Here is a 22,976-nt window from a genome sequence, read left to right on the forward strand (position 1 = left end):
GGGAACGAGGAGGGAGGGGATATTTTAATGGCCGTCAGTAGCACTACAAAATGCATAAAGTCCGGATTATCCGCTATATTTAGACTATACTAGCTACTGGTGCGTTTTTGATTCTTTTCGTTGATAAGCAGCGTTGCTCTTTGGACATATAATGTGTTAATAGTGTTGTTTCTTCTGCGCTAAAAGGACTTTACCCGCTTGATTTGTGCGCGAGTGGGAGATCAGGCCTAGCCGGCTGGCTAAAAAACAAGCGGACGTTTAGCTAGTCGCCGGAGTTGAAAGGTAACAGTGTGTGCTGCTATTCTTTTGTACTCACGACGATTTTTAAACCTCAATGTATGTATTCACATGTTTGTGTTAAATTACTTAACCCCTTTTAAAACGCGAAATTGTTAGCATTTGATGCAGTAAGTGTGAAATGTAAACAGGGGGACTAGCGTTAGCATAGTTTAGCAGTGTTGAAGCTAACGGCTAACTTTATAGTAACTTTACAAGCAGGAGCAGGCCTAGCTAGGGTTAACAAACGTAGGTAAGTTAACCGTCCTGTAAGTTGGACTTTAGGTAATGCAATTGAGTCAAAGTTTTACTAAAGTTAATGCAAGTTGCTCTAGCTTCTTACAGCATTGCACATATACCACCGATAATGTTATTTGTACGCTTTGCTGCTCGAGCTAACAAGCTAGCTATGCGAACTTGGTGTGCTATCAACCAATAGTTCACACATAATTTATGAGCTAGTGCCAAGCTAATTAATGCACTCTTGCCGGTGTGATTGTGGGGGAATACTTCTACTGAAATGCTGTACTATGCTGCGCCTTGAGCCTTATATTTACCATTATCTGTCAGGCAGTAGTTGAGCTATGTGTTGCCTGACGTTTGCACAATTTACTTGACGCTTGAGTGATGTGTTAGCCTAAATGTTGTCTCCTTCTATTCACAGGGAATATGTAACATAAAGCCACCGACATGACATCCAGGTTCGGTAAAACATACAACCGCAAGGGAGGGGAGGCTAATTCGAAATTTGACGAGGTCTTCTCCAATAAAAAGCCCACATTGACCACCAAATGGGGGGAGACCACCTACAAGGCTCAGCTGGGGGGCAAAAGGCCTGTTTTAAAACCTGATGTGTCTGAGCTGTCCAAAAGGCCAAGGCTTGAGGACAGTGACAGTGACGAAGACCCTTTTGGGTTTGACAGTGATGATGAGTTGAAGACAGAAGCCTCTCACAGCGTGTCCCCATCAACAGTCAATGAAGGGGCTGTGGCAAAGACAGCTGCAGTGCAAGGTGGTGGGACAGCCACTGTTGTTACTTCTGCTCCAGCCTCTGCAAGCTCAACAGCCACTTTCACAAGTAAGTAATCAAAACATAAACCACAGCAACCTACTCAGATTGTCTTGAGAATCAATTGTCTGCAGTGTACATGTCATCCCATTATTTATTTCCATCTGTTTATTTAATTGATAGAGTCTGCCAGCCCTTTTGTTGCAGTGTCAGCTGACTGTGTAACCGTCTGTCATTTTCTTCTCCATTCACAGCTAAGCAAACATCAGAAGAGATGGCTGTTAAGAATAACCAGTCCTGGTACAAAAGTACATCAGATAGCGACCAGAAACCTGCATGCAAGCCATCTTTGTCAAATACAGCCCCCTCTAATAATCAGAACTTCTCAGTGCCCCAGAAGCCCATCTTCTCCTCTCCTAATATAGCCACCTCCCTTAAACTGTCCACTGATGCACCAGGTGGTAGCAGAGACTTCCAAACCTCTTCCTCTTATGATGGACTGCCGTCAGAAGAAATGACAAGTACTGATCTGGAGCCTCCCACAGAGCCTCCACCAGAACCAGTGGACAACATTCCCCCTTCCCCATTTACCCTAAGGGCCTCAAACTGCAAGAAATACGTGCGACCCTCCAGGTCTAACAAAACGTCCTCTGAACCTGCTGAAAACGACAGCAACAAGCCCACTGAAACAGTGAGTGCCCAAGATAAACCCAACAGTGTCCTTTCTGCTAGCGCAAGTAGTACTGCTGCCAATGCCAAGCCCGCAGCCAAGCCCGCAGGCAGGGGTGGCGGGAGGGTACGGGACTACACAGTTCTGCACCCTTCCTGTCTGTCAGTGTGCAATGTCACCATCCAGGACTCAATCGAGCGGAGCATTGATGAACTGGTCACCCCAGCTGCCCCTGCTGACCTTGGAGAAGCAGGCCAGATGAAGAAGAAGTCAGACGCTCCCCCACCCAAACCTACAAGGTAAGTTGGCTTCAGAATCTCTTCATCAAAGACTGTAGTCACTCATGCTTTCGTAATTATCGGAATGGGTGATGTGAGCAAAAATAATATCCCAACATTTTCTTACAGTTTGACAACACTGATTTGTTAGTTAATTAATTAGTGCTATTCAGCTTCCATAAATGTCGTGTCATGTGTGAGTCATTCAGGATTTTGCATTTGTGAAGTATTGAGATTTGTACCTTGCATACAAAGTGAAATGAGTCAGCCACAAATAATTAACATCACTTCTGGATTGCTCTTCACACACACTTTACAGCAGTGTGGCTTTGAACACGCTGTCTTCATCTTGACTGGATTCACCAGTAGGACTGAATTGTGTGAAATATAATGTTTTCAGCCGCTGAGTAGTGAAATGCACACTGACTGTATAATAGGAATAGGCCTTAATATCGATGTCTGAAAAGGAAACATTCTGACTATAAGCTACATAATCAAGCATCGCAATTTCATACAGTCTTTGCATGGACAAAATGAAGTTGAACTTGAAGTGGTATTTAAGTAATATTACAGTGCTGCAAGGCTTTTTATTCCAAAGGCCCGTCATGTACTTGGAGGTGTTACTAGCTGCTGAAGTCTAAGTTGTTACTTCATGGTAATTTGAAATTGAATGCAAGTTTGAGATCTGTAACCGTTTTTAAGTGCATGGGTTTTTTTGTGTGAGACCCATTAACAGCCTATGACCAAGACCTAAATCTAAAACGATACTCAAGTTGCAGAATATAGCACAAATGTATACTCCATATGTCTAGATGGATATCTTAAAATCAGTATCATTGCATACAATGTCACATCACCCACCCTGACTGAATTTACGGAAATAATTACAAATAATCATTTTCAGTTTGACTGTCTAGGCCAGCTCTTTGGACACACAGTCATTTGTGTAGCATGTGTGGTCTCTTACAGTTTTATCATGCATTATGTTTTAGTGGTTTCTAGTGAAGATAACACTGTGGTGTCTTCTTTGTGTTCAACTTTAAGAGGTTTTCTGTTCATTGAGTTGTACCAAATTCTGAGCCCCTATTTCTGAATCCTGTTTTCTTTTGATATGTTTAGCTTCAATGGGTTTTGCTTGTCCTGCTCCAAATCTCCCCTCTTTCCTACAATCTCAGTAAAAAACATCACAAACAAATAAGAAACAAATCCTCTCACTTTATCTCCCCAGGTTCAGACCCACCCAGACAAAGACCAAGAAGACCAAGACTGAGACCAAGCTAGAGTTTTTTGGCTTTGAGGACAAAGAGGACCAGGGGGACGAGGAGGGCCAAGAAGCTGGCATGGCAGGCAAGAGTAGCTACAAGATCAAGTACTTCGGTTTCGACGACCTGAGCGAGAGTGATAGCGATGACGAGAGCTCTCATGCTAAAGACAAGAAGGCCAAGAAGGCGGCTGCAGCCTTAGCTGCTCTGAGCTCCAGTGTGGACAGCCCTCATACCAGTGACTCTCAGGACAGTCAGGCCAGCAGCAATACAGGTGAGCTGATTCTTAACTTGTAAAGACATGGTAACCTTAATACTCATAATTAAGAGTTAACTTCTGTGCAGTTTTGTTGATAATGTGATCAAGATATTTGTTTACTTGTTGTTTACTTAGCTTTTAAAACATGCACATTGTTTCAAAACCTGGGAGAGGTTGGATTTATTACAGTATAGTGACCAAACAAAAGATAAAACACATCATTCGGGTCCATTCACGAATTTGTGCTCGTTTCTAGCCATCAACAATGTGTTTTATCCAACAGATGCTTTTGACTTCTCCGATGACTCCAGTCCTGGCGGCGCTGAGGGGCAGAGAGGACGCTCAGGGAAGCCAGCTGACAAATCCAAGGACATTGGCAGTGGACCCAAAAAGATCTTCAGTGGTCCCAAAAAGGTATATGACAGAGTACGGCAGAAATATTGTCTCTCTCTGCCTGCTTTTACTCCAAACCAATTTTGTCATCTAACCTTTCTTCATAACCTTCCTCCTGGCCAGGGTTGGTCTCGGTTCTGACGCTGCTTAACTTTGAAAAGGAATTTCTTTTAACGTTATTGATGTTTAAATGGCATTTACATAAAAGTATACCCAGCTCATTTAAGACAGACTGAGATAATGGGAGAGAGGGGAGCACCAGAGGGAAACTGAGCAAAGGGGCAAACAGAAGCTTAACTGAAATCTACATTTATTCAGTTGCCATTTTATGGAGTAATTCTGTGATTCAGCAGTAATGTGTGCTAGAAGTTGCAGACTTGCAGAGGCTCTGAATTGAGATGCCCAGGGATTAACTTGTGACAGCAGTCTCGCATGAATGAGTTAAATGTGTGTCCAGTAGTACGCACCCTATGTTCTCTTCAGCATGAAGGGGCTTTGAATATTACCTCTTGGTCAGGGTCATATTTATCTGAACAACTCAGCTTTGATTTGTGGTGTTTTGTGCCCACATTTACTCTGTGAATCTAGATCATGTTTTGCAGTGGCTTTGGGTTATTTGTGGTCTGTCTTCTTAATTCTTTGTGTTTACTGTTTCTACATCATCGACAAAACTCCGTACTCCTATTGTCTTTGCAATATATAATTGAGTCACACAATGTGTCGTTTTCAGTAAAATGTTTTGTGCTGCTTTGGGACTGTTATGCTCCACGCTGGGGCTGCTGTTGTCTCAGTCTATCATCATGATTGCAGCATGCAATATTTATGTGCTCAGTCGTGCTAATTCACAGTAATAACGTAAGCTTTGTGCTAGAATGGTTTATGGAGATTAACATGCAAATATTTCTACATTGTCTTTGTTTGTGTATGCGTGACAATGCTTTTGGCATTTTGAGCTTTGCGTGTGTGAATATTTTTGCAGTTATGGCAGTTATCCATCAGTAAATGAATGAACAAATGTAACTGGTACACTGATATCATGTCAGGTATTATGCTTTGTTGCTCTCAAACTAAGTAACTAATTCTTAAATTCTTATTGGGTGCCAGTCCCCTGCTAAAGCTGTGTACAACGCCCGCCACTGGAACCAACCTGAGCCTGAAGAGGTGCCTGTGCCTCCGCTCCCTCGATCTCAAACTGCTCCGGTAAGATATTGCTGTTTTAGTGGTTATTGTGTGTGTGACTTCATTGCTTTACTAGCACAATAAAAACAACTGTCATTGAACTAAAAGTGTGAATTTGTAATCTTTTAAATTCTCATTTTAAACGTATGCATTCATTTTGCGCACAAAGCAGGCAAACAATATTACAGGATATTATGTTAAGCGAATGCTAATGACTAGCACCATTTGTTTACACAATTCCCCATTTCCTGCTGTCCAGACCCAGAATATTGTTTATTGGTCTCTTAGTGCTCAACAGTTTCATTTAATTGCTCTAATTAGTCTCTCTCTATTCACATAGTAATTTTCCCAGACAAGTGAACCTGGGTTCATTTGTATATTCTGTGTTGAATTCCCCCCATGGAAATAAGTGCTTGTACAGAGACAAGCTAATCAGACTCTGGCAACCGGGATTTAAAAGTTGTTTTTAACTTTGCACTACCTCATCTGACATCTGTTAACAACACTTATTAAAGACTTGTGTGCTTAACAGACTGTTCAGCTGTGGTAAATCTTGCGGACACGTCGTTAAACAGATTTTGTTACTTTGGTATGAGCCCTGTTTCTCCGCCTCTTTTCTTCCTCAGGCCATTTTATCGAGCAGCAGCAAGGACAGCAACTCCCATAAAGATGATGGCTTGTTTAAAGCCCCTCCACCGCCGCCCAAAGTCATCAAGTCAGAGACCATCCCCACGCGACTCAACCAGGATATTGTCACTGCGCTCAAATGCAGGAAAGAGCACAAGGAGGTGAGTCTGGAGCACACTGAGATGTTTGAGATGTCTGCTGAGAAATAGAGGGGAGGAGGCACTGCTGTTTGCAGCTATAGGCTTATTTGTGCTCAGTTTTTACTACATTGTGTGCATGCTGCTATGAATTGAATTTCTCTTTTTTAGAATTCAGTCAAGCTGCCGTTACCCATTAAATGCAGGGTTTGCAGTAAAGGGATGGCATTCATTGATGCATGACAAGCTCACTAGGCCCGCCATGATAATAACGTTATTGACTTGTCGTCCGATACGTGGACATGACCGGGATCATTTTGCAGACCTCTTTTGCCTGTGGTGTTAACGTGCATGCCTATTTACATTAGGATGTCCTGAACATTTTGGCCAACATGATATTAGCATAAACAGCAGGGTTTTTCTGACCGCTATAAGACGCTATGTATTTCTTTATACCTTTGCCTACTTGTGCTGGTTTGAAGGGGAAAAAAAACACACTTCAGTGACGACACAGCATAGCTTACAGGTAGCCTGCATCTGCACTTTTGGAATGGAAGCCGCATAGTCCTGATAGTTGTGAGCTTCCCAGCTGCTGGCAATGAGCCAGAAGTCTGTCGTATGTAGTTCTAACCTTCAACAACTTCATCCACCACTCTGTAAATCCATCAGCAAACCAGCAGGGTTATGGAGGTAAATGCAGTGTACCTGGAGCTTCGCTAAGTTTGTGTATTAGTCGCAAGCGTCATATCTTAGTTTTGTTTTTTTTTTGTTGGCCGGATTTCGTATTTAGTCTCAAACTGAATAATTTGGGGCTACTCATATAAAGGTACAATAATTGTATGCATGCATTCTTGCATATATTGTATATATTCTTGTATATATTATGTGTTACTTTAGTATTTTTTAGAAATGTATTTATATTCTAATTCCAATGTCTGGATATTTGTAAGACTTAAAGGTCACTGTCACTGGAAAGGGTGTATTTGCATTATTATGCTATTATATTCTAATCATCAGTGGCATTAAATGGTCACACAGTGGCTATAATGATATTGTTTGTCTCAGTTATTTCTGGGACAATATGTTGTCCAACAAAAATAGTTATTGTGACTGGCCTAAAGCTCACTTTTGTTTATTAGAACCTCTGTGTGGATTGGAGGTAACAATGAGGAATGTAGCTGTTAATTTAAACTCCCCTACAGCCTCGTGTCATTTACAGATGGCCCTTCTGGCCCCAGATCAGGCTGTTAGTCACAGATCCCCTGAGGTAAAAATGGCTTCGGCTAAGCTGTCACTACACACTGGTGTTATCTTAAACCTGGGTCCTCCTTCCTGTGTCGTGCTGAGTGCACACACAGCATGACTGTTGATATGGGTAAACATACCGAGCTAACTGCTGATCAGGCCCTAACTCTACATGCTGAGCTTTTATTGATGAGGGGTATTAGCGCAGTCAGCTATTGCTGGTAATGGAACCAAGAGAGAGTGGTTTAACAATAAGCGCTCAGCTCTCACTGTGTTTGTGTTCGTGTGAGTTGATTGTGACTCTGGACAGATGCACTGCTTCCCAATTAGCTGTAATTAACCCCATTCCCCTTCCACCAGCTGTACACGGTGGTGCAGCATGTGAAGCACTTCAATGATGTCGTGGAGTTCGGAGAGAATCAGGAGTTCACAGATGATTTTGAGTACCTGGAGACGGGGCTGAAAAGCAGTCAGCCACTTAACACAAGATGCCTTAGGTAAGTGAAATAAAACACTTAGTGTTGCCTTTTTTGTACAGGTCTGCAGAGGAGCACTTAGATGCTCTAAGTCTGCTCAGAAATTGGTGGGTTTTTTTCTAGTGGTTCGCTGGTGGTACTGATTTATATGAGTACCAAGTACGTCACTAAGTTGATTGAATGATACAGGCACCTGTCACCTCATGTTTGTTCATATTGTCGCCTGTTTATACAGGAATTAGACGAACAGCTGCTCAAGTTAATCAAAGCTTTGAAATTTGATCTTTAATTAAATAAAAAAATTATTATTTTTACAGAGAGCTGCAGGATGTAGAGATGCTCTCAATTGCTATGTTTACATACAATGCACTAACAGTGACAGCTTTTGTAATTTGTGATGAACACTTCCAGTATTCTTGTGGTTTTCTTTTTTTTTTTTAAATGAATATATATTTTATAATTAATGCAAAATAATGAGCCCTAGAGAGGCATTGTGACTGTCTTTTTATTGAGCTTTCCTCTCTGTCCTTTTCTGCTTATGTGTCTCAATTTTATTCCCACCATCTGTTGGAGTAATATGCTGAGATAAAGCTTGTGTTTTTGTGCAGTCTGATAAAGCACGTAGCCATTCTGTTGTGAAAATGAAATCCACTCAAGAGAGACAACCTTGACTTCAGAAAAAGCCGCATGGAGTCCAGCCTCCTTTAGCCTGTTTTTAGTTTAACACATGCAGAGAGAAGAGAGTGAACAGACGAGAGTCAAAAAACAGAACATGATGGAAATCGCAAATGTTGATACTGATTTGGAAGTAGGCTGTACCCCGTTCTGTCTTATTTATTTTAGTTTTCAGCACAAGACTGATAAATATTTGACTCATCATTCCTGTAATCTTTCCTGTCACTCCCTTTGTTTCTCTTCCTCTTTCACTCCCTCCAGTATAATCAGCCTGGCCACAAAGTGTGCCATGCCCAGTTTCAGGATGCACCTGCGGGCCAGAGGGAAAGTGGCGCAGGTCTTCAAAATGCTCAGTGATGCTCCGCAACATCCGGTCAGTAAAACTCACTAAGTCATCTCCCTCAAAATGCTTGCCAGTTGGGAATAATTACTGCTTTTGTTGTTTACTTTGTCCCCGATGGAAATGTTATTGAGTCAAGGCCTTGTATCAGAGTTTGAACAGTGCACCTTAGTCGATACTAGGGCTGTGAACGGATGGATTTCTTCTCATTTTGTTGACAGTTTATCACCATTTTTATAAAATATGGTAATCTGGCCACATCTCTCACCTGCGTCCAGGCACTGTCTCACTTCCTCTCCTTGTAGTACTTAGACAACTGAAGTTACATCCAGTAACTACTTTTACTAATAGCAGAACGTTACCTAGTGTGAACACTGGTCAGTTTTTGCAGTTTTTTTTGTTAGAAATTGTGATGTTTACAACTTCAGTAGTATCTGCTGTATGTTATGAGTTTGCGTGCTCATTGGGGCAGCTCCAGTTTCCGTCTTTGCCGTCTGTGGCACGACAGCCTTCAGTGTTGAAAGGCAATTACTTTTGACTTGAAGATAATGCTGTGGAGAGGACATTGATCGAGTTGACTGCAGATAGAGGGGCTGCATCAGAGCCAAAGTAAAACATTTCTCTTCTCTGACAAAAAATTGCATTGGTGATGTTGATGACGGTGATGACTAGACCGCTGCAGTAGCGTCACATGACCTTGGTATCACGGCAGTTCAGTTATCATCACAGCATTACCTGGTGCAATTAACTTCTTGATAACTCGAAAGTAACAAAAGTGCAGGGAGACCCCCACACTTACTCCAAAAACTGGACGAGAATAGACAGACCCAATCTGTTCAACACTACACATACATTTATCTCAGAAGCTAATGCCCAGTGTGCTTGTCTTTAATTCAGTGTTTTCCTTGAGATGTGCAAATGATTGCTTCAGATTAACATTTAATGTGTTGTTCAACACATATCATCACCATGCAGATCTGCATTTGTAGTCTGTACTGTCAATTTTTTCTAAATAGTATCTTTACTTAACTGGCTTTAAGTACCTCACAATTGCAGTGAGATATGTACATTACAGAGCAGCTTCATAAAAATGCTGCATTAATCTGAAGAGGGTGATGTTTGTTTTATGTCTAGATCCACACCTCCGCAATATTTGCTAATCAAGATGATGTTTAATAACTACTCTACATGCCTGCAGTTATTTAAAAGCCATAATTTCTATTTAATTATTACATTCAAGTCAAAGCCTTGAGGTCTTCAGTACAGTTTCAGTTTTCCTTCAAGTGTAACCTTTTCTTAGTGAGCAGTATTTCTAGTGAGCAATTTTCTTGGATGCACAGATGCACACACATCTGTTTGTTAGCCTCCAAGCTAAGTTTCCTAACTTGGAGAATGCTGTCGTGATAATGTGCAGGTATTCAGATTTGTCCAGCTGGTCCAGGGCATCAGAACCATCGGCCATCATGTTTCACCTCTGTATGCTTCTCATCACCTCCAGCGCTCTGTAAAAGCCTTTCTCTGTCGTTCCATCAGAACCTTGCTCTGTGCACGGCTGCCCTGATGTACATTTTGAGCCGGGATCGTCTTAATATGGATCTGGACAGGGCCTGTCTGGAGCTTATGATCAAGCTGCTGGAACTGGACCAGGACTATTCTGCCCACCAGGATCAGCTCACGGCGAAGGAGGTGGAAAAGGTCAAGGAGAAGATCAGGAAGCTGTGTGAGACCGTGCACAACAAGCATCTCGACTTGGAAAACATCACGGTTGGTTGTCCTTAAATTTTAAATACATAGCAAAAACTTCCCCCCCGGATGTGCCTTCACCTTGTAGCGTGTAATAAGTAACCACCGCTCTGTAATGATTCTTTCCTTAACAAGCAAAACTTTATAAATACTTAAATGGGTTCATTGGAAATGTTTTAGTAAAAGCCTAGTCTGTCAATTTCGCATGAAATGTTAATGCTGTCTAATTCGTTTTTAATGCACCTCACTCTCTCCTCCTCTCTTGTTCCAAACCTTATTTAAAGAATTTACAAAGCACCTGTTTGTGGAAGATATATTATGTTACCTGTAAAGGTATTAGTGTCTTTAATTATGTTTACACAGAGGTTGCACTGTAGGGCCGCTACAAAGTCCCTTCTTCATGCTGCCTTTACATCTTTACACAGAACCAAATGACGGCAGCATCACGTTGCTCCAGTGTGTGATTTTAGACAGTATACTGACATTGAGGAATCAAAAGAGGCGTGATTGGTGTGACATGTAACATAACAGCGTCAGCCTCTAGAGTGACATATGCATCAGCAGCGCTTGAAAAACAAAAATAATGGCATAACCTTGCAATGACAGTTGTTAACCATCTCTGTTGTATGGCGGCTGATCTTGTCCTCTGCTCAGAGGATAAGAAGCTCCTGGACCTCATGTTTTTTTGCCAATTTGCGGTCATTTTCGGCAGCTGTTCATGCATAACATGGTCAAAACTTAACACTTGTGCTGGCCATGATCCCGTCCTACCAGCTGTCATTTTGGCACTATTACTGCCTTGGATGTTGGCTTAAAGGTGACACCACTTTGTCCCCCCATTCTGCGGTTGTACCTATTATAACGAGTGGCAAGGCAGCGTTAAAGTGTGAAATTTTGTTTTATATTCCTTATTATGCACCTTAAATGAATAGAAAGGTTAGATTATATTTTGAGTAGAGGACATAATTATGTAACAGTCAACTTGTAATGCAGGCATCCAGGGCAATGTAATCAAATATTTATTAAAAATGTGCTCATGTCCTGATTACACTGTCGGATTTCTGGTTTCCCAGTGGGAAAAAGGTGTCGTGCCAAATTACAAAATGTGTTCAGAATATTGCAGATTTGACATGCTGTTTTCTCTGTTGTAGACGGGCCACCTTGCCATGGAGACATTGCTCTCGCTAACCTCCAAGAGAGCCGGGGATTGGTTCAAAGAAGAACTGCGACTACTGGGAGGTCTGGACCACATTGTAGATAAAGGTAGGTGTGTCAGATGCATAGCACGTCGATGGGCGGTTTGCAAGTCTCTATACTTATGTATATGTGCAAAGTGTCACAGCTGTTGACTTTCATGTGTCTGTCAGGATGTGTAACAGTCATGTGCCTTGTGTATTTTGTGTTGCCACAGTTAAAGAGTGTGTGCAGAACCTGAGCCAAGAGGACGACAAGGAGAACCTTGTGGCGTCTTTATGGGGGGCTGAGAGGTGTCTGAGAGTGCTCGAAAGTGTAAGTACTGCGCTGTCAAGTTGGGTTTCCTCTTTCACCAAAGTCATACAAGAGTGACACTCCAGGACAAGAGTAATTGAGAAACGAGAGCTTTGAAGGGGATGGTAACTTTTTACTGTTGCATTTTATAAAAGGCTTTGTTTAAAACAGAAAACGCACAATGTGTCTTATCAACTATCTTCCAAAATGTCACTGATCAAAAGTCTGAACCAAACAAAAGTGTCTCCCCTCATTTTCTGTTTCTTGATTTCTTTTCAAGCCTTTCAATGTACCTTCCTCTCCACTGATTTTATTTCTCTTTCATCTTCTGCGTACAGGTGACAGTGCAAAACCCAGAAAACCAGGGTTACTTGATTGCCTACAAAGACTCACAGCTCATCGTCTCCTCTGCCAGGTGAGCGCCAGATACAGCTCAGAGCTATTATTGACTGGACACAGACACATACTGAGACACTGACTGATATAACAACAGTTTACCTTTATACTTTTTGTAACTCTGTTGTGCCTATCACATTAAACAGTGTCCTCAGGGGGTCCTTCTTTTTACTTGGTTGTCTGCTAATGAAAACATCTTCCCCTTATTGAAGCACAGGGATAATTAGTGAAGCACAGACCTTACAGTAATAAACCGTAACATAACTAGCTCCCTGATTACCATAAATGCTAGCATCACAGCAAGTTGAGATTTATCAGCACATTTGGATCTAATTAGTATTTCTGTATTGTTTGAGACACAATGGCACTCAAGGTTGTGTCAAGTGAAGGTAATGAGTGTATTTAAATCTCTTGCTCTTCGTCTCTGTTTATGTTCATCTCCTCCTTCTTTGTCCTTCACCCTCGTGCTTGTTTTTTCATTTCTCAAACTGTGCCTTGTTTCTGCCATTTGCTCTTTACTCTCTCTCATCAGTGTGTTTTTCTTACTTTCACCAGAGCTTTGCGATACTGTGAGGATATGATTCAGCGATACAGCAGGGCGTTAAACAACAGCTCTTTGTCATTGTCGGGTGCAACGCTGCCCCACTGCAGCTTCAGCAACGTGGGCAAGGCTGTGGAGGACTGCATGAGGGCCATCATAGGAGTGCTGCTCAACCTTACCCACGACAATGGTATTCCCATTTACTGCTTTATGTTTTTCTGCATTTGCTTTTGTTTTGCTTTTGTTCTGCGTTTGATGCTTTTATCTGGCATTTCTGGATATTAAGAGCTGGGCAGTGACTCATTGTTGCGGCTTATTGTTTGTCTGATGTGATGCATAACAATGACGCACAGTTCATTGCATTAAAGCTACAGCTGGTAACTTATGAAAATATCTTTGTCATAATAGCTGAGACTATTTCTGTATTCTGAAAGAAGAGACACATAGTCGTGAAGAAAGTCATGTCCCTCCTCCTTTTTCTGCTGCATCTTATGGCATCTGATAGAAAGTTCCACGGCTCACTGTGAAACAACCAATCAGAGCCACTGCTTGTGAACTGCAGCCAAACTGTCAAACTAGGCAGCGCTGGAAAAATATGCATTAAGATTCTGTTAATGTATTAACTATTTCTCATTTCAAATGTTTTCAGAACCATTTTAGTGCACCCTTTAGCTGTAGAATAATAAAAAAATTGTGAATGCTGGTGGGCTAAACAGCACACTAAAATATGTTTTCAACATTCAAAGTAAAAAATAGGCAGCAGCTTGACAGTTTGACCGCAGCTCAGGAGCAGTGATTGACATGATTGACAGATGTGTTAGAGACTCCTTTTTGTTCTCGTGCAGTAAGGCCTTTGGAAATACTACAAGGCAATAGAGTTGGCAGAGAAATATGACTACCTGTCTCATTTAGTGCTGTGTGCATATAGTGACAGCTTCATTACATATGACAAAAATAAATTTTTATAAAAGTTACCAGCTACAGTTATAAACAGCAAATGGAGTTATACATATACTTCTTCAATTTTGTGATGTATATAGTGCCAGTATTAGTCAATATACTCTTATTAATGTGCTCATATAGACTTCAATCATGTCATTCAGACATCAGGTGCTTAGCAGAGTATTGACGAGTATGAGCAGAGGTTAATGATGATCTTCTTGTCTGCAGAGTGGGGAAGCACTAAGACAGGTGAGCAGGAACAGCTAACCCTAACAGCTCTGAATTGCGTCCTCCGAGTTCCACGCTACATCCCCCAGGAGCAGCGCTTTGATGTGCGAGTACTGGTAAGGCGAACACAATGAAACGCATCATCATTTTAAAAAAGATACTGTCATAGCCTATGGGCGCTCTGTGCATATCTGTGCCCGCATGTGTCTTACTTGTGTGTTTTGTTGTGTATACCAGGGTCTGGGTCTACTAATTAACCTTGTGGAGTATAGCTCCAGAAACCGCCACTGTCTGGTGGAGATGGAGTACAAAGTCGAGGACACCTGTCTGGAAGACAGCCTGATGCAGCCTGCTGACCCAACACAATCAGACACAGTGGCAGCGTCAGCACCACCAAGCACAGCTGAGACTCAGGAAGACGGCGCTGTCAAGCCCAAGCCCTCTGGTGCTTTGGCTGCCCTGGTGCAGGTAGGAATTGTGCTAGGACTCATTAATAAATAATTTAGCAGTCTTTTGGTTTGGCTGCTGTTTTTTTTTTGGTTTTTTTCCATGATTTCTTTTGAAATAAGACCGTGAGCAGAATCGGTTAGTGATGAGCAGTCATGAGGAGAAATCAATGTTTTACTGTTCAGAGGACTCTTTGTAATATATAAACAGGTGAGAGAGTGTTTCACCTGTTCTTCTTTTTCTGGGAGACAGTTGAGAGTTGAAACATCACCCTGATGCGTTCATGAATATGGATGATGCTATATTGCTGAATCATCATTTCACATTTCTCCTCAGTGCTACATGCTCTACCACACAACCATAAGCTGCACCCCAGAGTGCATTTTAAGTAAAGCCTGAAGTTGCATACATTTGACAGCCTGAATACTAAGTAATAAACAAGTGCATCGATTCACGCCCATTTGTGGATCTGAATTTTAAGATAAAAATGTCATTTTATTAATATTCTGCTGTATTATTGATATTACTTTAACCAAACTCCTTGCCCAACTGACTCATTAGCATGAAGTTTTCTGAAAGCTTGAAATGAACCTTTGAGAGTGAAGTAGTGATTAACTTTAAAATTACCTCTCGCTGTCAAGTGAGGTTTTGGCATCCCCGCTGCTGTCTGACCTTGCCATGAAGGAAGTACCTTGGCTATCAAGCTTAACTGCTATCCCTTTATTCCTGTTAAATTATAAAAAAATCTACTGTGTTACTTGGCTCCAATTAAAAAGTTTGCGCTTGTAGTTCACATCTGTTTATTTTTCTCTAACCGTAGCTTTTCCTGGAGAGGGAGCGTGCTGCTATCCTGGCTGAGGCTAAGACTGACGACCTCATCAGCGAGGCGCCCAAGCCGGCACTGGACCAAAGCGGAGAGTGGCAGGAGACGTCGGGAGAGATCCAGTGGGTGGCAGCCGAAACCAACGACAGCCAAACCGAGAAGAAAGAGAATGAGAAGAAAGAGGAGGAGGATGAAGAGTTGGATCTAAATAAAGGTAGACGTTTGTGTGTGTTTGAAGTTGTGTGTGTGTGCACGTAAGAGAAGCTGTTTTTAGCTCTGGCTAAAATCATAATCTGGATAAATGTGTTTACGGTCATGATTATTGTGTGGCAACGACTTCATTACCTCTTTTGCTTAACTAATTAAGATTGGAGCAGGGAAAACTATCAGCAGGGTGGGGTTTCTTTCTCCTCCACAAAACTGCAGTATGTCTCTGAATTACAAAGCAGCGTATTAACCCCCCAGAGCTAAAGCGAATAGTCGAATTAGTGATGGACATAAATTCAGTTGATTGCTATTTGTCAAGCAAAATTTACCCAGCATTAGTTCTAGTTTCTAAACTGATATTTTCCACCATTTTGTGATATTGTGAAGATCAAAAGATGATCAAGAAAGTAATCGGCAGATTAATTAGTGAAAATCATTATTTACAGCCCTAATAGCCAAACTGTTTATTTCCCTAGATCACTGCAGAGTACTGCAATTGAGCTGTTCTTATATTGTGTTTTTGTGAATTTAATCGGCTGTAAAAGTCAGTTGACCATAGCTTCAGCCTGTTGTGAATGTGTGTTTGTCCTGTTGCCTAAGCCTGCAACTAATAAATGGTCATCATTTGTATTTGTATGTATAGTGATAAACAGGGTTCCCACAGTCCTGGAAAAACTGGAAAAGTCATTGTTTTTCAAAGTCTAATTTTGCTGTGTTGTGATATACTTATATAGACAATAACGTAGATATTTTAAGAAATGAAATATTGATTTAATGTTAATAATACACATATGGTTATATTGTGTAAATAATCCAGCACTTCCTAAATCATTTCTGTTTCATTCGGTCCCGGCTTTTTCTCCCCCCTATACACAACTACACACACATTTGGGTGCACTGGCAATACTAAAAAAGAGACAAAATGCACTATAACTAAAGTTAAAGACTAATTTGATTTTTCAGTAGATATTGCGATATTATTGTTACCCTGAATTCTTCTGGCCTCAATAATTATGCAGTGACAATTTGATACTGTGCAAGCTCTCATCTCATTTTTTCAGGAATGGAAAAGTCGTACTATTAGTCAAAATCCTTACAGCTTTGGGAAAGTCATGGAATTTTTCTTTTTTTGGTTAAGTGAATGTACGGTTGCAGTTACCTTCCATGGATAACCTTCATAGTGTAACATAACAGCAAATTTGTGTGGCTGCTGATGTAACGAAGCTCTAATGTGTTGAAGGGTGTCAACTTTTTCTTTACTATAACATTTCTTAATTTTCTCCCTGTGTTCTATCCCTAACTCAAACCATCACCTGTCCACAGTGTATTAGCATTTTTCTTGTGTCTCAATGGAGAGCGATTTAAAAAAAAAAAAAAAAAAAAAAAAAAAAAGTTGCACTGGTGAACAGTTGAACATATGTACAAACGTGCATGTGTACAGTAACCCCCCACCTCCCAGCCCCCCAAATTAGGGCTCCCCTGAAAGCCACAGTGAAATTCAAACACTGCCTGTATACATAAGGTGCTGCATTGTTTTTCAGACTTGCATCCAGAAATGAGTTTATGATCAAATACATTAAGACCACACTGATCGTACGAGCCATCCTGTTTCCCCTCATGCTTGAAAGCCAGTGCCAGACTGATGTAAGAGCTTGTAAAGCTAGTTTTTTTTTTTTTTTTTTCCCCAGATAAATGACAGTGTATTGACTCCTGCCCATAGTTTGAACTATTTGAAGCGAATATGAACATAACCGTCTATTACTACATTTTGTAGTGAATTAAACCTTACACTTCTGTTATAGGGTGTTGATGGTCATGGGCATTTCCATTAGTCCTTGAAAAGTCACGGAATGGTTTTGCAATTTTGTCCATGAACATTTGGGAACCCTGGATAAAATAATGAGTTCACAGTAAGGGTGCTTTCAGACCTAGAGTTCGCTTTGGTCCGGATCAGGGACTAATTTTGTTCCAAAGTTGCATAATTGCCGAGAGTTGGTTCGTGTTCTCACGGCAGCATTTACAAGCGGACCAGATATGATGCCTTGCACGAGAAAGCTGCTCTTGATTGGTCAGAATTTCCATGCGGGAAAAATCCAGGAAGTAAACAAAACGTTGAAGAAGAGTACACTTGCAAGATAAATGTGACACTTTCTAATGTCACAATGGGGGGACAACTACGCAGGTTGATTTTAGCGCTGCTCATCGTGGACTATATTGCTGTCATTGTTCATTTTAGTCAAACCATACAGTTTGAAAACGAGGCGCGGCTCCAACTAGAAAACAATGTTTTGATGCATTGGATGTGCTGAATGTGCATATTAAGGCAGTACAGGAGGAGGTACACATTAATAATCCTCCAGGACTGTAACATGCTCATGTTTAACCCAAACAATGGGTCATGTGACTGCAGTTGGTTCAGATCCAGGTCGGAACACCTTCTCACCACAAACAAACCGCACTTAGGGGGCAAACAAACTTGAGTTAGATTGAACCAAACCAAACAGGGCAGGTATGAAAGCACCCTAAAATGAATCATTCACTGAATAGCTGTGTCGTTCCAATGGTTGAATACAAGTTCAGAAATGCCAGTCTGTTCTTCATGTTTTTGCTGCTCCGTTCTTTGTGGCACCAACAAGCCCAGAAAACATTAAGGACTTATTGGCACTGTTAGTGAATCTCCCTGAGTGTTTCAGCCAGTAGCCACAGTGCAGTCTGTTGGGTAACTGAGCAGTGAATTACAGCTACAAAGTCCTTCTCACAGGAATGTTTCCAGCCAATGTTTCTATTCAGAAACTAAATGCCACCAGAGTTTCTCCTCTGAAAGAGGCAGTATGTATCTGTAATCGTGAATCTTTTTCTTTCTCCCTTGTGATCACTGTAGCTCTGCAGCACGCAGGCAAGCATATGGAGGACAGTATTGTTGCCTCCTACACTGCTCTGCTGCTGGGCTGCCTCTGCCAGGGCAGCCAGGTGAGAATATCAGACACACACAAACGCAGTATGATTTACGATTTTTTTTTATTTTTAATTTTTTTTTTTTTTTTTGAATCCAAGATATTCATGTCGATGCTCACCCTCCTTTCTGTGCCTCTCAGATAAACGTGACTACTGTGAGAAAGCATCTACCTAAAGGGGATTTCTCCATCATGACAGAAATGCTGAAGAAGTTCTTGAGTTTCATGAACCTCACTGTGAGTATGACAGCGCTTCTTTTAACAGCACTGCATGATGATACCGTCACCATTATGATGAAAGAAACATATACATTAGAATTAAATTAAACGCTTATACCTAAATTGATTTCCTTCCTAAGAGATAAGCCATCATTTTCATGCTGAGATCAGAGATTTTTCTTTTTTTAATAAACACCTAAGAATGTTTATGCGATCATAGCTCCAGGCAAATTGTATTGAAGTTACAAAAAGCTTTTTTAATTGGACTCACCGAGGGAAAAGAACATTTTGTGCGGTGTTGGGGCCTGGATCACATCTTTGAGGGCCACTTATTCCACATTTCCTTTTAGATTCAAATATAATCGCAGTTCTTGCTCTCTTTTTCTGCACCTTTATTTAGCTCCTCTCTGAGAAAATACCACAATTTGGATGAAAATGGAAGCTTTTATTTTTGTTTATTTCAGTAAGGTGGAGATTGAAGAATGCATAATGTCTGAAACGGCTGTAAAAACCGATATGCAAAAAGGCTCCCTGATTGTCTCTCATTTAAAATATCTCAATAGCTTCTTAGCCAGCCTAAAATCACTTGCATAGCCTCTAGTGGCACTCAGCTTTTATAAAGCTTTTGTGGCAGTAATGTGCCATTATAATACAAAATGTGACCAATATATTGTTATCAATTAAATATGATTCTTGTGTATCCAAGCAGCATAATTCAAATAGTGATATGAAGGGTAATTTACGAATAAGTCAAGCATTAATATTAAACTGAACAGTTACACAGCCACAGATGTGCATTTTGCAGCAGCTTTGAAAGTGACTCATCCTGTCAGAGCCGAAGACTGGAACCATCTGTTTCATAAATATCGCCTTTTCAAGTGAACAGAAGCTCAAACAGCCTCAAAGATTCTCACTGTCTGTGCCTCGAGACCTCACAAGTACAGTAGTACATTTCGGCACCCTCACACTCTTTGTTTTTCTTGTCTCCACACACAGTGTGCGATGGGCACCACAGGACAGAAGTCCATCTCGCGGGTCATCGACTACCTGGAACACTGTTAACAGACAGCCAGACAGGGAACTCACACTCTGCACATTAAAGGGAACCCAGGCTATTCTGGTGCCCCCCTGTCCGACAGGAGCCACCAGGGGTCATTGGAGACAGCATTCCTCTGACTTCACCGGATCACCCGATGCTGTGATCACCCTGAATTGTTACCGTTAAAGGCACGTGAACACACAGATATAAAAGTTTCACTCCCTCTCTCTGGAGCACAGCCTGAACCAAAGCCCTGCGAGCCGACAGACATGCAGATTCCTCCAGTTCCACTCAACTAGCGCTGCAGAGTCAGATCAAGATTCATCCTCAGGTTACTGGGAAAAGTTTAAAAATACTCCGTGGAATGTCAACTATAAGGACGGGCTGGAAGCAGACCTCTTCCTGAAACGTCCCAAATGATATGAGAGCAACCAGCCGCCGAGGTGGAGTCCCCCGTTCCCGCTGCCTGGTCTTGATTTCTGGCCGCTCAGCTGGAGTGTGAACCACTGAATTAAATTTTATGGATCATTACATTTTAATCTCTACTCATCCACATCAAAGCCAAGGGTGAAATCATTGATTAGCATGAAAAACAATCATTCTCATGGATGTTAGAATGATGTCTCTATGTGTAAACTCGTGTGGAATGATTTTGAATGCGTACATCCATTTACCTAAATGTTTGCAGTTGGCTTGAATGTTTAAGGGAAGGAGAGTATTTTTAATCTTTGATTTTTATGTTCTCGTCATGCCCGTTTCATTTTATAAACTGTGCGAGATAGCACATCATGTAGGCGTTCTCTTTGTTTTTAGATATTTCTTTTATCCTTGAGGGCATTTTTTTTTCTTTTCTCACCCAAATTATGAATTGCTCTTTTAAAGAGGCATGTTGTGCATCAGGACTGCACGACATGCCGGCTTTGATGGGATGTCCTTTATTTGACTGATAATGGCACTTGGAAATGACATGCTATTATGAATTTTAGATTTCCTTCTCACCCATTATCAATTTGGTCATATTTTACTTTGTTTAGCTTATTTAAATTTTAATTAATTCAAGAGTATGTAATTACAGTATGCATTGAAACTCACAGCTATAACAGATGTGATGAATTACTCAAAAAAACGATGGTTGTGCTTCCTTTTTTGAATTTGTAATGAAGTTAATTTTTAAAAATGTATTTAATTTAATGCTTTCTCCTCCTTTGTAAATGTTAAGTCCCCACATAGTGAGATCATGTTTCATAGAAGTATATCCCATGTGACACAGCTCAGTGGCTGGACATCATTACACGTATGTGACAGATTTAGCTGAATTATTGTTTCATCTTAAACACGCAACATTTCATCAAAATTTGCTGCATTTATTAAAATAGAAAGTCTCATGTTTATGAACGTGGGAATTTCGTGATGGCTTCATGTCTCTGTATGTCCAGCCACATGTAGCTTCATGTTTTTATTCTCCTTGTATCATCATGTGTCTGCATCGCACGACACTCATTAAGCTCCCATTTATTTATTCTTTTGTGGTGTCATTTGTACCTGTAATGATGCACATGAACCTTCGAAAACTCCTCCGTCTTGTACTGCTCACATGTACGATCACTGATTTGAACGACAGCCATACCTGTATACGCAGATTACCTGGTTTGTAGGGCTGCAGTGAACATAGTCGCAACTGTGTTTGCCGTTTAATTACTTTGCAAAGTTCTGGTCTGAATGGAATTTTAGAATGTAAATACTCCTGTACATAGCGGTTAATGGACATTTAAAAAAAATGCTTAGACTACTTTTTTTCCCTGAAGCTGATATTTTTATTTTATACAATATTTCTGAGTTGTCATTTGGAAAAACAAAAAATTGCAGGAAGAGGCAAAAAAAATGTTTGTACCCGTTTCAAGGACATTGTCTTTGGTTACATGTAAATAGTTGTATCTCGAAAATGGAAAAAAAAAAGTTGCTACTTTCAGTACACTCACGATGTGTTTTCTTCCTTTGAAATGCTTCAACAACAGCAATGCTGTCTTTCATTTTTTTTTAGTCATGTTTAGGCTTTTTGTCCATGCGTTCAGTGATACAGGAGGTAAACACTTTCCCAAACAGAAGTGATGCTTAGTTTCCTTTTAGTATTCATGCATGTGGCAGCCACTGAATGCTTAACTTTGTATTCTCGCCTGCCTCTGTGCCTGTAACCCTTCAAGGCTTTAAGTGAAAGTGTGTGTGGTGAGGGAGGCCTGTGTGAGTGTGTGTGCGCGCAACCCGTTTCTCTCTCATCCCTGACAAACTGGCTGGGATGGAGTGAGAGTCCAAAGCGTGGTCGGTATACTTAACAGCACTCAGTGGTGACAGTTTGTGGACACGGCCCCTCAGCTTGACTGACTGCTGCATAATGGAAACAAAAGATTCTTGTTGCAGTTGCTAGCCGAGAGTCAAACTTACAAATAGCTCGGGGAGCCTGGGGAATGTAGTGAAATACTATCTGGCAACGCTGATTCCGTGCAGCCGACAGCTGTGTCAACCGTGATACAACAAGCGGTTGGGACAAACGCAGTCTTTGAATCTGAAACGTTGGGAATTGTCATAACGGGGGTAACGCGTCTGGTAAACATTGCACAAATAACATGTAATTATACCTTTATGTCTCGTCGCGCCATATGCAAATATATGATTAGACAGAGGTGGTGGTGGTGGTGGTGCAGATTTAAATTCCAAAGAGCTGTTATGTAGATGACAAGCACCTCTGCCTTTCATCCGCCTCTATACATTATACATGACGGTTCTTCAGTTGTAGGAAGTCAAAGGCAGAGGGAGCATTCCCCCTGTGATGATCAGTGACAAGGAGGTGGATGAGGCTAAACACGAGGTGGAGAGCGAACCGCAGCGCTTCCTCTATAGGTATACAAGATTGATAAGATGTCCTCAGCTGAGACAGAATGCGAGGGAGGGCAGAGGGAAAGAATGAGGGAGAAAAGGATGCAGAACATGGGATTAACGGTTTCCACCTGCCAATCAAAAGCCTCTCGGTGAAGCAGCGCAGCCTGAGGGGGAGAGCTACAGCTGAATGTTGCAGCTTCCCCAGCAGTCGTGCTTTCATCTCCCTCTGTCTCTGGATGCGTTTCTCCC

General features: G+C 41.3%; 1 protein-coding gene across 1 annotated transcript; it reads left to right on the plus strand.

The window, feature by feature from the left end:
* wapla (WAPL cohesin release factor a) lies at positions 1 to 21,827 on the plus strand. Its single transcript, XM_049600604.1, has 20 exons — positions 1 to 282; positions 941 to 1,354; positions 1,540 to 2,254; positions 3,462 to 3,769; positions 4,038 to 4,168; positions 5,252 to 5,347; positions 5,953 to 6,114; positions 7,696 to 7,832; positions 8,748 to 8,859; positions 10,360 to 10,590; positions 11,721 to 11,832; positions 11,981 to 12,078; positions 12,396 to 12,472; positions 13,009 to 13,184; positions 14,165 to 14,280; positions 14,402 to 14,632; positions 15,432 to 15,648; positions 18,523 to 18,611; positions 18,737 to 18,832; positions 19,811 to 21,827. The coding sequence occupies exons 2-20, from the start codon at positions 967 to 969 to the stop codon at positions 19,874 to 19,876; spliced, it is 3,558 nt and encodes a 1,185-aa protein (XP_049456561.1). The 5' UTR covers positions 1 to 282; positions 941 to 966; the 3' UTR covers positions 19,877 to 21,827.
* The last annotated feature ends 1,149 nt before the right edge of the window (positions 21,828 to 22,976 follow it).

The sequence above is a fragment of the Epinephelus fuscoguttatus genome, linkage group LG16, assembly GCF_011397635.1.
Source record: "Epinephelus fuscoguttatus linkage group LG16, E.fuscoguttatus.final_Chr_v1".
NCBI classification, from domain to species: Eukaryota; Metazoa; Chordata; class Actinopteri; order Perciformes; family Serranidae; genus Epinephelus; species Epinephelus fuscoguttatus.

Bases quoted from the DNA above. Each gene is read 5' to 3' on its own strand.
- wapla (XM_049600604.1), top strand. From the start codon at position 967: ATGACATCCAGGTTCGGTAAAACATACAACCGCAAGGGAGGGGAGGCT. The intron at 1,355-1,539 runs GTAAGTAATCAA...CTCCATTCACAG, and splicing joins CTCAACAGCCACTTTCACAA to CTAAGCAAACATCAGAAGAG. The intron at 14,281-14,401 runs GTAAGGCGAACA...TGTGTATACCAG, and splicing joins GCTTTGATGTGCGAGTACTG to GGTCTGGGTCTACTAATTAA.